The sequence below is a fragment of the Biomphalaria glabrata genome, chromosome 13 (assembly GCF_947242115.1).
Source record: "Biomphalaria glabrata chromosome 13, xgBioGlab47.1, whole genome shotgun sequence".
Taxonomy (NCBI): domain Eukaryota; kingdom Metazoa; phylum Mollusca; class Gastropoda; family Planorbidae; genus Biomphalaria; species Biomphalaria glabrata.
Window position 1 is genome coordinate 1,029,683 of NC_074723.1, and position 14,959 is coordinate 1,044,641.

The following is a 14,959-nucleotide window of genomic DNA, read 5'->3' on the forward strand; positions in this document are numbered from 1 at the left end:
ACAGAGGAGGATCCTAGCAAATGGAATTGAGATGCTACAGAAGGATCCTAGGCATCACATTTAAAGACCGCGTTACAAACCAAGAGATCAGAGACAAGTTTACTGCAGCGATCGGAGCCCATGATGACCTGCTAACTATTGTAAAAAGACGAAAGCTTAAATATGGCCATATTACAAGATCTACGGGGCTCGCAAAGATCTTTCTTCGGGGAAACAGTACCAGAAAAAGAAGAAGAGGCAGACAGAGAAAGCGATGGGAGGACAACATAAAAGAATGGACGCGCCTGCCATTGAGCGAGAGGTTCTAAACAAGGCAAAAGAAAGGGAGGAATGGAGAAAGACGGTCGACAAGTCTTGTCTGGTGCACCAACGGTCCAACAGACCAAGAGATAGGTAAAGGTAAGGTAAACTTAGTAATTGATGTTTTTCTGACATAATTTTTCTGCGCATGCAAAACGGTCAGATTTTCACGGAATTTCTGTGTGACGTCACGAGTGGGCACTCAAATCCTATAGATCTACTAATCCGAGCACCGGTACTTGTCTTCCGCGAATTTAATGTGAGCATATGCCTTTGTAAACTATTTGCTCTTCAGCCGAATAAATATTTCCCATTTTCCCTTTAAAACTTCATCTCTTGGAAACAAATGAAAAGGGACACTAATTTCTGTGTCAGCATACTTGTGTGCCACTCATTGCTGTGCTGGTCACTAATAGTGTTGGTCAATTCTAGAGTGCAGTCATCACCAGTGTGAACACTAGTTTTTCTGTTTGAGAAAATTTGTATTTAGGCCAGTGATGTCATAAACTAAACCTTGTTGCCGTAATAAAAGCAATAGTTAGTTATTGTACCAAGGTGTTTGGCTGTTTGGTTTAGTCAAAGTTCCATATGTATGAGACCTTATCTTTATTGTCATAATTTTGTCATAATTATGATACTAATTAAAATTGAATGTTAAGCCCCGACTGACTTGTAAAAATGAACAACTTTTAATTAATTAATTTTTAAGTAATAATGTATGGTTGGGGGGGGGGGGGGGGGGTTGGGGAATCAGTTTAACCAATGCACAATAATTTGTTGATAACAGCTCTGGAACATTGGCTAAGGAATTAATGAATAGTTGATCATTTCTCTCATAATTAAAAAAAAATAGTAATTTTAACTTGTTTTTTCAAAGTGAAAGCTTTATGTTTGAGTAAATGAATAGTTAATATTTGAGTGAATGAAGGCTTTATGATGTTTGAGTGAATGGATGCTTTATGTCTGAGGGAATCAAAGCCTATTAAACATTCAGAGATTGTGATGTTAATATTAAGTCTGTGTGTATAGTTGTGACCAATTGTATGGTATTGAAAAAACATGTAAAATGTTTGAAAAGTTAGTTTAGGTATTTGTTTATAGATTTCATTTCACTTTTTATTTTCAACCTTTTTCTATGGTCAGTATCTTCATATCTGCCTGGTCGTGCGGTTTGCACGCTGGACTGTCGTTCGGATTTATCGATGGTCCCTGGTTCAAACCGTGCCCGCTCCCATCCCCCGTCGTCCTGCGGGAGGTTTGGACTAGGAAGTAATTATCTTCAACTCTGAAGGAACATCCGAAACATGTAAAACATTTTACAAACATATCTGTATTGTTATGACATGTATACATCTAACTAGCTTCTGTATGAGTTACATTTATATATATGATGCTTGTCATAGAATTGGTCATTCTTTTATTGTTCATCTTGATTTGTTTCCATTATGCTGACAGTAAAAGTTTTGTTGGTCAAAATATTTACAAGGAACTTCATTCTGTCTATTGGTTATGTTGTTACTAAAAAAAACACACATAGTATTCAAATACCTCCTGACCCCTATTTTGATTAGGATATGTGTTTCCTGTGAGTTACTATTAGTTTTATATTAATCTACATTGATATATTTTTGACCTAGTTGACTGCAGTATATATCAACCTAGATTTAAGTTGACTGCGGTATATATCAACCTAGATTTAAGTTGACTGCGGTATATATCAATCTAGATTCAAGTTGACTGCATCAGACCGTTTTTTTTTGTATATTGGTGGAGTGGTTGTGTCTCTTGCCTATCTGTTGAAGTTCTAAACATCCAACCAAACGTAATGTGTCTTGTTTGTGTGTGTCTCTAGCTAGCCAACACTACGTAATGTGTCTTGTCTGTGTGTCTCTAGCTAGCCAACACTACGTAATGTGTCTTGTCTGTGTATCTCTAGCTAGCCAACATAATGCAATGTGTCTTGTCTGTGTGTCTCTAGCTAGCCAACATAATGTAATGTGTCTTGTCTGTGTGTCTCTAGCTATGCAACCTAATGTAATGTGTCTTGTCTGTGTCTCTAGCTAGCCAACACAATGCAATGTGTCTTGTCTGTGTGTCTCTAGCTAGCAAGCACAATGCAATGTGTCTTGTCTGTGTGTCTCTAGCTAGCCAACAAAATGTAATGTGTCTTGTCTGTGTGTCTCTAGCTAGCCAACACTATGTAATGTGTCTTGTCTGTGTGTCTCTAGCTAGCCAACACTATGTAATGTGTCTTGTCTGTGTGTCTCTAGCTAGCCAACACTATGTAATGTGTCTTGTCTGTGTGTCTCTAGCTAGCCAACACTATGTAATGTGTCTTGTCTGTGTCTCTAGCTAGCTAGCACAACGTATTGTGTCTTGTCTGTGTCTCTAGCTAGATAGCACAACATATTGTGTCTTGTCTGTGTCTCTAGCTAGCTAGCACAACGTATTGTGTCTTGTTTGTGTCTCTAGCTAGCAAGCACAATGTAATGTGTCTTGTCTGTGTGTCTCTAGCTAGCCAAAACTATGTAATGTGTCTTGTCTGTGTCTCTAGCTAGATAGCACAACATATTGTGTCTTGTCTGTGTCTCTAGCTAGCTAGCACAACGTATTATGTCTTGTCTGTGTCTCTAGCTAGCAAGCACAATGTAATGTGTCTTGTCTGTGTGTCTCTAGCTAGCAAGCACAATGCAATGTGTCTTGTCTGTGTGTGTCTATAGCTAGCCAACACAATGTAATGTGTCTTTGTGTGTGTCTCTAGCTAGCCAACACAATGCAATGTGTTGTCTGTGTGTGTCTCTAGCTAGCCAACACAAAGCAATGTGTCTTGTCTGTGTGTGTCTCTAGCTAGCCAACACAATACAATGTGTCTTGTCTGTGTGTGTCTCTAGCTAGCCAACACAATGCAATGTGTCTTGTCTGTGTGTGTCTCTAGCTAGCAAGCACAATGCAATGTGTCTTGTCTGTGTGTGTCTCTAGCTAGCCAACACAATGTAATGTGTCTTGTCTGTGTGTGTCTCTAGCTAGCCAACACAATGCAATGTGTTGTCTGTGTGTGTCTCTAGCTAGCCAACACAAAGCAATGTGTCTTGTCTGTGTGTGTCTCTAGCTAGCCAACACAATACAATGTGTCTTGTCTGTGTGTGTCTCTAGCTAGCCAACACAATGCAATGTGTCTTGTCTGTGTGTGTCTCTAGCTAGCCAACACAATGTAATGTGTCTTGTCTGTGTGTGTCTCTAGCTAGCCAACACAATGCAATGTGTCTTGTCTGTGTGTCTCTAGCTAACCAACACATCTATGATTATTCTTAATACTCAGTCAAAAACACTAGACACATGTTTTAGTATAAATAATGTATTCATATTATTGTTCGAAAATGACATTCTTCTATCTGTCATTTAGAAGTTGACATTATTGCATCGGTCATATTTATTTGTTATTGTGTAGCCTGCATGTACTCATAATCCCATTTTTAGAAACATATGTTGTACTCCCCCCCCCCTTTTTTTTTCCAAACGTTGTGTAGAAATGATTGCTAGGCTGTGCCCAGTAGTTCCTCTAGAATACACTGCTGTCTAGCACTGTTACACTCATGTCTAGATAATAGCTACATGGGATGGGTTTCACTATAAGTTGGTTTGTTATTGCTAGGCTGTGCCCAGTAGTTCCTCTAGAATACACTGCTGTCTAGCACTGTTACACTCATGTCTAGATAATAGCTACATGGGAGGGGTTTCACTATAAGTTGGTTTGTTATTGCTAGGCTGTGCCCAGTAGTTCCTCTAGAATACACTGCTGTCTAGCACTGTTACACTCATGTCTAGATAATAGCTACATGGGATGGGTTTCACTATAAGTTGGTTTGTTATTGCTAGGCTGTGCCCAGTAGTTCCTCTAGAATACACTGCTGTCTAGCACTGTTACACTCATGTCTAGATAATAGCTACATGGGATGGGTTTCACTAAAAGTTGGTTTGTTACAATTTATATTTATAATATATATATATATATGTACAGAACTATTTATGCAACTAACTGCTGTTAAAAGTTAGGATAGTGATGTGATCAAATAGTGTTGAGTGACCTTTTGGTTTTTCATGGGACAAGAAAACAGAAGACACTGCATGCACAGAATAGCTCAAGTTTTGAAATACATAGTTCAGTGCCTTCACATCAAACTAGTGATTGTGTTTAGAATGTATTGTTTTAACATCTTAATTATATTTGTTGAACTTTGGTCTCCCACACAGTAAATTGATAGGATCCACTGAAGTCAGTTGTATATTGATCAAGGCAAGTATCCATTAGAGTATGTACTAAGTTGAGTGACAATAGCCACTAGAGTATGTTGTTTCTGATGTTACTATCTTTCTATCCCATAATTCTCTTGGTGAGCACATAATGTAGTGATGCTATATTTTGTACAAACTATTAAACTATCTCCATACAATCCTCAGGTTTTTGTTCTCTGTGTTTATATAATACAGACTGGATTCAATTACAAATGGCATTTGTCATTAAGGCTTTTATTAAAAGGCATGACAAAAACAAAGTCTGTTACATTTTAATCAATGTGCTGTCAAAGTTTTAGTTCAATTTAGTTTAAGAAAATGAATTTTGATTAAGTCTGAAAGTATTCTAATAAACAATGCTTGCTAAAAGTTAAAAAAAAAAAATAGACATTTTCAAATAGTGTTTTTTTTTGCAAAGTTTGGATTAATGAATATATTTCTCTTTAAGGCTTTGGCAGTAAGTTAATACATGAAAATATCAAATATAACATGACAATCCAGGGTAAATGTTTGGCATAGACTATGCAAAGATCATACATGTAATACAGAAATTTTGTTTGATAATTAGCACTAAAAAAAGTAAATGAAAGGTTTCAAATGATGGATAAATAGAATCATCAATAAATTGTAATGTATATTTATATATATATAGACCAATATAATTCAAAAACATGTGATCTAGATAGAATAGGAAGCACTTGGAATCAACAACTCAAGAACAATAAGTCTGTTTAGAATAACATCATATGTTTACACAGCATTCTGTACATTCTGGACATAAACAATAAATTGATGCCTAGAGGCTGATAAATAACATAACTTATAATTATTCGTTCTTTTAAATTGTTATTTTATATGACGATGTCATTCAATAGTATAGGTAAGTGCAAAAGTTCAGACTGTTATGGGTCATGTGACAGTATCAAAAAGAAAGTAGCCAACAACAAAAACATTACTAAAACATAAAAAAACAACTCAACCCAACATATAACAATCAACAACACAATGTAACAGTCACTCATCACATTTATGCTTTCTACGCAATGTATATTCATTTCTGGATCCTTTTGACCTATCCACCACAATTCTTTTTTTATCCATTAAGTCAAAAAATTGTTGCAATTTAGTTGCAAACTTAAGGTCATCAGTCTGAACTGAACTATTGCCAGCAGGTATAGCTGATCTGTTTTCTGTGAGTTGTGAAGAGTCATGGAAAGTTTCAGTGTTAGGAAGACAGTTGTTAGCTCTCCAACTCAACACTATATCCTCTTCTTCTAAGCACTTCTTTAATCTGACAACTGGATTCAAAAGGAGGCTATTTTTTTTAGACTTTTTCTGAAACAAGAAACACAACTCCATTTTAAAAACATGAAAGCATTGATTAATAAAAATATGAAAGACACTTCAACAGAATTAGAAACAATCAAAATCGATAAATTCAAATTATTTTTACATTATTAAGTTTTTATTTATTACAATATTTATTGACCTTTTCAAGCATCAGTGCTTTCTCTTCTATTTCCACATTTTCTGACAAAAATTCTTCCTGTTGCAGAGCTTCAAAATTTACTTTACTGGCCTCCTCCTCTTTCTTTGCCTGTTCGTCCTTTTTTTGCTGAATCTATTGAATAATAAACATTTTCATATAAAAGAGATTCAATTCCAGTGAAGTTCTACCTACGTCCATAAAGGAACAAGAATTTTTTTTTTGAGTTTATTGATATGAGAAAACACTCAACAAAGCCTTGGCACAACTGATGCTATAAAGACAGAGTGCTATAGCAGTAATGTATAGCCACAGAGAAGTAGATCGGGCTCAATGCAAATAATATATTTTTTTAACCATTTAACACAACATGTTGTTTTATGGAGGAATTGGCAGAGAAATGGTATAATTAATAGTTACTTTTGCACCAGCCAGCATTGGAAGTGTCTTTTTGTGTAGGACAGTTGTTAGGGTAAAATTTTTGTTTTGGTCATTGAATTTCATTGATTTTGGTATCTGTTGTGGTTATTTTGCAGATGGAACAGAGCTACAGTTCAGTTAAAAAATAAATCTAGATCTACATATATTTAGTTATTTAAAGAGAGAAAGGGGCTGTAAAGAAAGATCTGGTCTGCTTGACAGTAACAGTTGATGCTTGATCAACATTATTAAAGTATTATAATCAATATCCAGATGTTCTTGTTAATCAAGTTTTGAAACAACTAAGTCTAAATAGGGGCAAAGGGGGTACTGGAAAGGGGTAGTACCTATGATGGTCCGGTATGCTGCACTATTAGGTGGATGGCCTCATTGGTCCCCTTCCGACCCCTAAATCTCACACATGTGGCTCCAAGCGCCATGCCCTGGAAAACCGCTTCAGCTGGCGGACTAAACCATGTGAGGGGGTGGTGATAACATGGCACCACTGGGCGAAAGGCCTTCTAGACTAAGGTCACCAGCCAGGGAGGAAGAGTCCCAGGATGGACTACAACGGCCACATGTTCAGGACCAAGGCGAACCACCAAATTAGAGGTACTCAGTTGTGGTCAAGCATAGAGAGGGATGGGCGCCGCCATGCAAGTATTTAGCCCTCGTTACACCAAATGAGATAATGACAGTAAATAAATCCATACCGGCTCGGCCATAGCCCGGGTTACCAAGGGTCGCGTCTACAGTCACAGACCAGGACGGAGGTGAGAAGTGTATTACTGGTCCATGCAAAAATAAAATAAATATCAGGAATAAAATCACCATAGGAACATGGAATGTGAGATCACTAATAGAGGAAGGAAAAGTTGAAGAGCCCACACATGAAGTTAACCTAATTCATTTCAACATCATAGGACTCTCTGAAATGCGCTGGAAAAACATAGGGGAAACAACCACAGAAGAAGGCCAAAAACTGGACTACAGTGGACTACAAGATGTCCACGAACAAGGAGTAGGATTTCTAGTACACAGTAACTACTGCAATTGCGTTGAGAACTGGTACCCTATATCTAGTCGACTCATTTCCATAAGTTTAAAGGCACCACCCTTCAATATCACCATCATTCAAGCATACACTCCTACATCAACATATGAGGATGAGGCAGTAGAAGAGTTTTATGAGCTATTATAGGAAGTGGTCAATAAAGTCCTGAAAAAGGACATCCTTGTTGTACAAGGAGACTGGAATGCCAAAGTAGGAAGTGACTCCTACCAAACCTGGAAAGGCACTTGTGGAAGATACAGTAACCTCTCAACCAATGAACGAGGTCAACGACTTTTAGAATTGGCGAAATACAACAATCTCTTACAGGCTAACAAACTAGGATGCCACAAAAAATTGTCTATAACCACATGGCACAGTCCGAACGGAGAATACCACAACCAAGATCACTATATCAGCGGTTCTCAACCTTTTATGCTCGGCGACCCCTTTTTACAATCCCCCATTCTTCTGCGACCCCCGCGCACACACACACACATACAGCAATAGAAGAATGGACAATAACAACCCTTATTTTCGATGGTCTTAGGCGACCCCTGGCAAATCGTCAATCGACCCCCAAGGGGGTCGCGACCCACAGGTTGAGAACCCCTGGACTATATCATGGTGCAATTGCTATAAAATGATTTTGATCTTGATTTTCTTTCTTTTTGTTTTTAAGTTATAATTAGCCACAACTGAATTAATTGAGACCACTTAATTATGCCAGTCACTCCCCCATTACTACTATCAACTAATAGAAATTAAGCAAGGAAGGTGATTCAAGTATTTGCCAAGTCACCCTGTCAGATGAAACAAGAGAATCACCTAACAACACCAGTATGGGAATTTTGTGGGACGCAGCTGAGAAGCACCAAAACCTCCCAGATACCCTCTCTCCCCACTGGTCCACAAAAGAGATTGGACCATAGCACATTGAGAATGCTATATATATATAAAACCTATGAACTAGAGAGAAACACTTATACAACATGATGAAAGAATAATATGAATGAAAGATGCACTATAAAAAAAAAATGTCAACGTAACTACCATGTTTACTCTAAAAGAATGACAATTAAAACTTAAAATTTGTTTCCATTTCTAGGAATTATAAAGTTTATTCATATTTCACCTGCTGAATAGCAGCTTCATATTCTTGTCTGATTTCTCCAGGACAGGAAATTTGTCTTCTTTCCTCTGAAACAAAATGGGAGCTTTTCAATAATTTTGTTCAGCTCTGAAACAAATGGGAGCTTTTCAATATTTTTTTTATCATTACTCCATTGTCTTTGCATGAATCTACCTTTAGTCTGGTCTGTTTCATTCTAAAGGTGGTTAGAATCACAGTAATGATATTTTTCTGACCATTGTCGAAAAAAAAAAACGCTGGCTAAGACTGTACATCTATTTAAAGGGCTTGCAAAACTTTTCTGCAGGGAACAGTTCCAGGAAAAAGAAGGAGAGGCAGATAAAAGATGCAATGGGGGACAACATTATGAACTGTACAGCCCTGTCTATGGAAAAGCTGCTTATTCTGGCAAAAGAAAGTAATGGAGAGAATTTACCAACAGTTCATGGAGACTGAAGGATTATTGAAGGTGATTTTATCTTTATGTTCTATATTTCTCAAACATCCTTGATGGGATTTTATTACTATTTTTGATACCTAGAAAAATAACAATCCAAAAAACATTAATTTCATCTATTTCAACTAACAGGCTTCAAAATCATCTTCTTCATCTTCACTGTTGCTTTCTTCACTGGCTTCCATCCTGCGCCTCACTTTTTCAGGGAAGGCCTCTTGGATGTCTTTCCACTTTTCCATGTTTATCAATTTATTTTCCTTGGCAGCTTTCCTGGCCCAGACTGAAATGCGCTTCCTGCAGACTGGGCATGAGAGGTTGGCTTTTTCCACTGTTTCCTTGTAACATTTTAAACACAGTGAGTGATTGCAGGGGAACGTTACGGGTTGGATGAGTAAGCTAATGCATACTGGGCACATGCACTCAGATTCAGACAGCATTTTTTTCCTGTAATTATAGATAGCAAAACAAATTAGAATTTGATCTGAAAAAAAAACTTTTTTTTATTTGATTGCACAGACATGCCAACCCCCAAGACCCAGAATGTGGAACACTCAGGTTGAAAATGTGGAATTTTGGGCCCCAATGTGGAACATACACGCGGTTATGTTTGTCAGCCATACTGTACGCAATAAAGAAAAGTCTTGATTTTTGTGATCCATGTCATTGCCTTATTATTTCTCAGGATCCTATGCTTGAATTAGATTTAAAAAAACACTAAATGTAGTTTTTGTATCTATTATGCAAAAAGCTTGCTTTGTTTACCTTTAAAAGGAATTCTTGGCTCACCAGGTGTCTGTGTCATTTTTGAAGAGTCACATTGTGCAGTAGCAATCACCGGAGCAATCTAAAGCATATTTAATTATAAATAGAACACAGCATTGCAAAAGAAAATTTGACAAAATTTGTAATAGATCAAAAACATGTTGAGAGACTATTATGGCAGTTGTGAAATGGGGGAGGGAAGAAGAGTGAATGATGAATGTTTACATAACCGCTATTTTACAAAGTGAAAATGAACCTCCTGCAAAGCTAAATTTACCTTTTTCAAAGTCTCCACATATTTGACTTTCTGGCGATGGTTTTGATGACCCATGTTTTTAATGGCTTCTTTGGTCAATCTTTCCATTTGCTCACTTTTATATTTGTCTCTTTCTGATGATTAAAAAAATAAATAAATATCACTTTTCAGTTGTTTTTCTAGTAGATATCTAAATGTATTTTTTAAAGACTAATCTTAATGACACGAGTAAGTATTGTTACATGTTGCACTGAAATATGCCTCATCTATTAGATTTGTATGAGATTCTTTGTTGTAAAACATATTATTAACAAACAAAAAAAGCTCAATTCTAATTAATAACTAAGAAATTTGCTAATCGCTGAGTAATTATTAAAAAGAATATATACAAACATAAATGCTACAAACCCAATAAGAATTTTTTTTCCATTTGAAAATTATCCAAGACATCTCTGAAAGGCTCTATTTTTTTAATCAGTTTCCAGCTGGTGATATAATGTAAAACAATTTTTGTAAACATTTTTTTTTCAAGTGCAAGTCATTCATTCCATTTAGTAGACAAACTGTTATAGGTTTAGGACATGATTAATCAGGAATTTTCTTTTAACAATGCAACTTTTAATTTACAACATCTAATATCACCAACACAACAAAACAGAGCCCTAAGAGAAACAGGTAATTAAAAACAATACAAAATTGTCACTTTGTTGGGACGTGGATGAATGGCACTTTAGCTACCTATCATGTGGGTACAGAAATATACCAGATACCTCTCTTACAATAAGGCAAAATCTTCTCCCAGATACCCCCCCCCCCAACATACACATACCACACACTAAGTCTACAAGTGTTTGAACCAGAGAGCACTGAGCCTGCTATAGCATTAAAAATGCGCCATACAAAAGTAAATTTTAAATACAAAATTTCTTTTTAAACATAAAATGTTAACATCTTTTAACTGAAGCGCTGTAGCTGAGCAGTACAGTGCTTGGCTTCTGAACTAGGGGTCCTGGGTTCGAATCCTGTGAAGACTTGGATTTTTAATTTTGGGATCTTTGGACACTTTGAGTTCACCCAGTGCTAATGGGTGACATTAGTTAGGGAAAAGTAAGGCGGTAGGTCGTCATGCTGACCAGTTGAAACCCTTGTGAACCGTAAGCCACAGAAACAGGTAACCTTTACTTTAATCTTTTAACTGAGAATAATTTTTAAACATTTTTAAACATAGTGTACCAGGAGAGAAATATACATCAAACAAGAATTATGGACTTACTTTTCTTCCAGCAGTGATGACAAAGCCTCCTTGTCTTTTTCCAAATGGACAATCATAGTCTTGAGCTCCTGTATTGTTTGATTCAAGTTACTTCTCTCATTCTCACAGTGCTCAAGCTTCTGTGTCAGTTCTGCTACTGATGAGTTCAAAACGGAGCATTTTTTCTTGAATTGTTCCCTTTCATCAGCTAAGCAAGAAGAGTGGACATTTTTGCCTTTCTCAAGGTCGTTTCTAATGTATTCTGATTCCACTAAAGTAATAGCTAGATTTCTAATTTCAGCTTTCAAATCTGCTATTTCTTTCTCTTTATTCAAAATAGTTGATTTCATCTGTGAGTTTTCTAATTTGTATGAGTTTAGAGACTCCCTTTCTTTATGCAGTTGAGACCAAACAGTTTGACACTCTTGCTTAGTGTAATCTAATTTCTCTTTTAATTCTATGGTGTCGTTCTGTAATTCTGATATGGTAGCTTTCAAATGGTCTTTCTCTACCTGAAATTCTTCTTGAAATGCAGATATGGTCATTTTCAATTGGTCTTTTTCTGCCTGAGATTCTTCTTGCAATGCAGATATGGTCATTTTCAATTGGTCTTTTTCTGCCTGAGATTCTTCTTGCAATGCAGATATGGTCGACTTAAGCTCAAAATTCTTTTTTGCTGACTTGACTCTCTCAGCATCTAGCTGGGAAGAAATGATATTCATATCATTTTCTAAATGAGCATATTTTTAGATTGCAGTTCTAGTACAGTTTTATTCAAGACATTGTTCTTGCCTTCAGAGTTTGTTACTGTGGTCTGTAATTCTAAGATTGAAGATGTCAGTACTGAACATTCGTTATGAAACTTTTCTCGCTCCTCCATCATACTGGAAGAGATGCTATCCCTCTCCATTTCCAGGCTAGCTTTTGTATTTTCTAAATATGTAACTTCTTCATCCAATCTTGAGATAGTTGACTTCATTTCTAAATATTTCACATTTTTTTTCATTCAGTTGTGTTGAAAGAACATGACATTCTTGAACAGAATTAGTTCATTGATTTTTCCATGCTAAAGACTCTGTCTGCAAAACAGCAATAATATCATTTAGTCTGACTTTTTCTTCCAATAATTCTGCTACATGTCTCTCTGCCTTTTCTTTTTCATCTTCCAGCTGGCAAGACAAGGCTTTTCTATCTTCTTCTAACCCAGTGTTTTTCATCTTCCAGCTGGCAAGACAAGATTTTTCTATCTTCTTCTAACCCAGTGTTTTTCATCTTCCAGCTGGCAAGACAAGACTTTTCTATCTTCTTCTAACCCAGTGTTTTTCATCTTTAACTCATTGATGGTTTCATTTAAATGATTTTTTTCCACTTGAAAATATTCAATATCATTTTTTAGCTCTACAACTGATGACATTAAAATCGATAAGTCTTTCTTTGACATGCCTCTCTCCTCATCAAGGCGAGAAGAAAGTCAGATTCTAGCATTTTCTAATTCTGACATAGTCTGAACTAAAGTTGTTCTTTCAGCTTTTAGATCTGCTAATTCAGTTTCCATTGATGAAACAGCTAACTTCATCAATGAGTACTCCTCTTTGAAAGTGCTGACTGAGATCTTTTCTTCCTTCAGTTCAGAAGAAATCGCTTGACACTTTTGTACTGAATCTTCTAATTTCTTTTCCAACTCCAATGACACTTTCTGTACTTCTGATATCATAGCATTCAATTTCTCTTTCTCTGCCTCTGATTCTTCAAGTGCAATCTGTGATTTGTCTCTTTCGAATTCCCATTGGGAAGAAATAGCTTTCTTATCATTCTCTAAGCTAGCATTTTTTTTCTCTAGCTCATCAATTGTTATTTTTAATTGAACCACTTCCGGGTGAAACTGTTCACGTTCCTGTTTTAGTTCTGTTATTAATGACATAAAAACTGAACATTCTTTTTTGGACTTTTCTCTTTCCTCCTCTATGCATGAAGAGAGGCCATTTTTGTCTTTCTCAAGACTAGCTCTTACGTTTTCTAACTCTGATAAACCTTGGACTAAATTAATTTTTTCAGTTTTCAAATCTGCTATTTCATTCTCCATTTTTAAAATGGTAAAATTCATTGCTGAGCATTCTTCTTTGATAGTGCTGACTGAACTCTTTTCTTCCAAAAGTTGGGATGAAACAGATTGAAACTCTTGCTCAGTATTTTCTAATTTCTTTCCCAATTCTAAAGTCTCTTTCTGTAACTCCGTTATTCTACTGCTTAACTTGACTTTCTCTGCCTCTGATTCCTCTAGTAATACTGATATGGATGATTTTAACTCTTTCTGTGGCTTGTCTCTCTCGGCTTCAAGCTGAGTAGCAATGATATCTTTAGTTTTCTCTAGACTGGCATTCATTCTCACTAGCTCTTGGATTGTTCTGTCCATTTTATTATTTTCCTCATCATAGATTTTCCCCTGCCTTTGCAAATGTGTTATTGTTGACATTAAAGTGGCACATTCTTTCTTATACCTTTCTTTTTCCTCATTCAAACAAGAAGAGATGGCATCCCTATCTTTCTCCAAATTAGCTTTAGTATTTTCCAACTTTGAAATGATTTTTGCTAATTTGATTTTCTTGGATTCTAGTTCTTTCACCTCATTCTGAAGTTTACAGACATAAGACTGAAGTGACGAGCATTCTTTCTGTAGATTCTTTACAATGTTCTTTTCCTTTTCCAGCTGAGCAGAAATAGCATGGCTCTCATGTTCAGCGCTGGCTCTTTTGCTTTCCAAATCTGTATTTTCCTTCTGCAATTCTTAAATGGCTTTGTTTAATTTGTTCTTTTCACTTTCTAGCTCTTTCAGATTTTTGTTCACCTGAAGACAACTTCTGTTCCAAGACTTTATAATTTTTTTCAAACATATCCTTTTGTTTGTTGGCCCAGTGAGGAGAATGTCCAAGCTTTTGATTTGGTCCTGAGCTTCTTTTATAATCATACAGGCATTCTGATTTTGTTAACCAATTGTAAATCAATAACCAAAATGTTTTTGCTAATATTTTCACTTGATTTAGTTCTCTTTTCAGACCTTGCATTCTATAAAACAGGTGATGTAAAGGTCTTCTGTTTCTTTGGCTAACAATTGTGTCATATGTCAGCACAACGAACAACTAATTTTGTTTCCCAAATAATGTCAAGTACCCAATAGAGTTGGGTGGAATAAGAGGATCCTAAAATTCAAATTCCCAGTCTTCAATGAAATTCCAACCAGAGGCCCATCGGTTTTGAAGCCAAGCATTTCACCCATCAGCCACCATGGAAATGACTCCCAACTAATTCAGAAAAGTTTGGAATCCAACTATTTGACTTTGCACACTAAAACTTATTTACCAATTTAAAAGTCAATAATCCTTGTAACATTTAAGAATTATATTTTTCCTTGCCTAAGTCCATAGATTATTGAAGTCTTTATTTTACCTACGTCTTTATATGTCCTTCCACTTTGATCTAATCTGTTAAGGGATCTTGTTCTGTTCAGTTCCAAGTCTGCAAAAAAAATGTAACACATTTATTCATTTATATA

General features: G+C 36.1%; 1 protein-coding gene across 1 annotated transcript; it reads right to left on the minus strand.

Annotated features, from left to right (window-relative positions):
- Positions 1-6,082: 6,082 nt before the first annotated feature.
- Positions 6,083-14,847, minus strand: LOC106076355 (hyaluronan-mediated motility receptor-like). The gene is made up of 8 exons (XM_056008258.1): positions 12,887-14,847; positions 11,431-12,152; positions 10,566-10,642; positions 10,179-10,291; positions 9,902-9,983; positions 9,270-9,583; positions 8,686-8,750; positions 6,083-6,214 (listed from the first exon to the last, which is right to left on the minus strand). Exons 1-6 carry the CDS (start codon positions 13,880-13,882, stop codon positions 9,516-9,518), a joined length of 2,058 nt encoding a protein of 685 aa, XP_055864233.1. The 5' UTR covers positions 13,883-14,847; the 3' UTR covers positions 6,083-6,214; positions 8,686-8,750; positions 9,270-9,515.
- Between the last annotated feature and the right edge of the window lie 112 nt (positions 14,848-14,959).

Excerpts from the sequence above, each read along its gene's own strand:
- LOC106076355 (XM_056008258.1), bottom strand. The coding sequence starts at position 13,882 with ATGTCAACAATAACACATTTGCAAAGGCAGGGGAAAATCTATGATGAG. Across the intron at positions 9,984-10,178 it reads ATGTGGAGACTTTGAAAAAG|ATTGCTCCGGTGATTGCTAC; the intron begins GTAAATTTAGCT and ends AATATGCTTTAG. Across the intron at positions 9,584-9,901 it reads GCCAAGAATTCCTTTTAAAG|GAAAAAAATGCTGTCTGAAT; the intron begins GTAAACAAAGCA and ends CTATAATTACAG.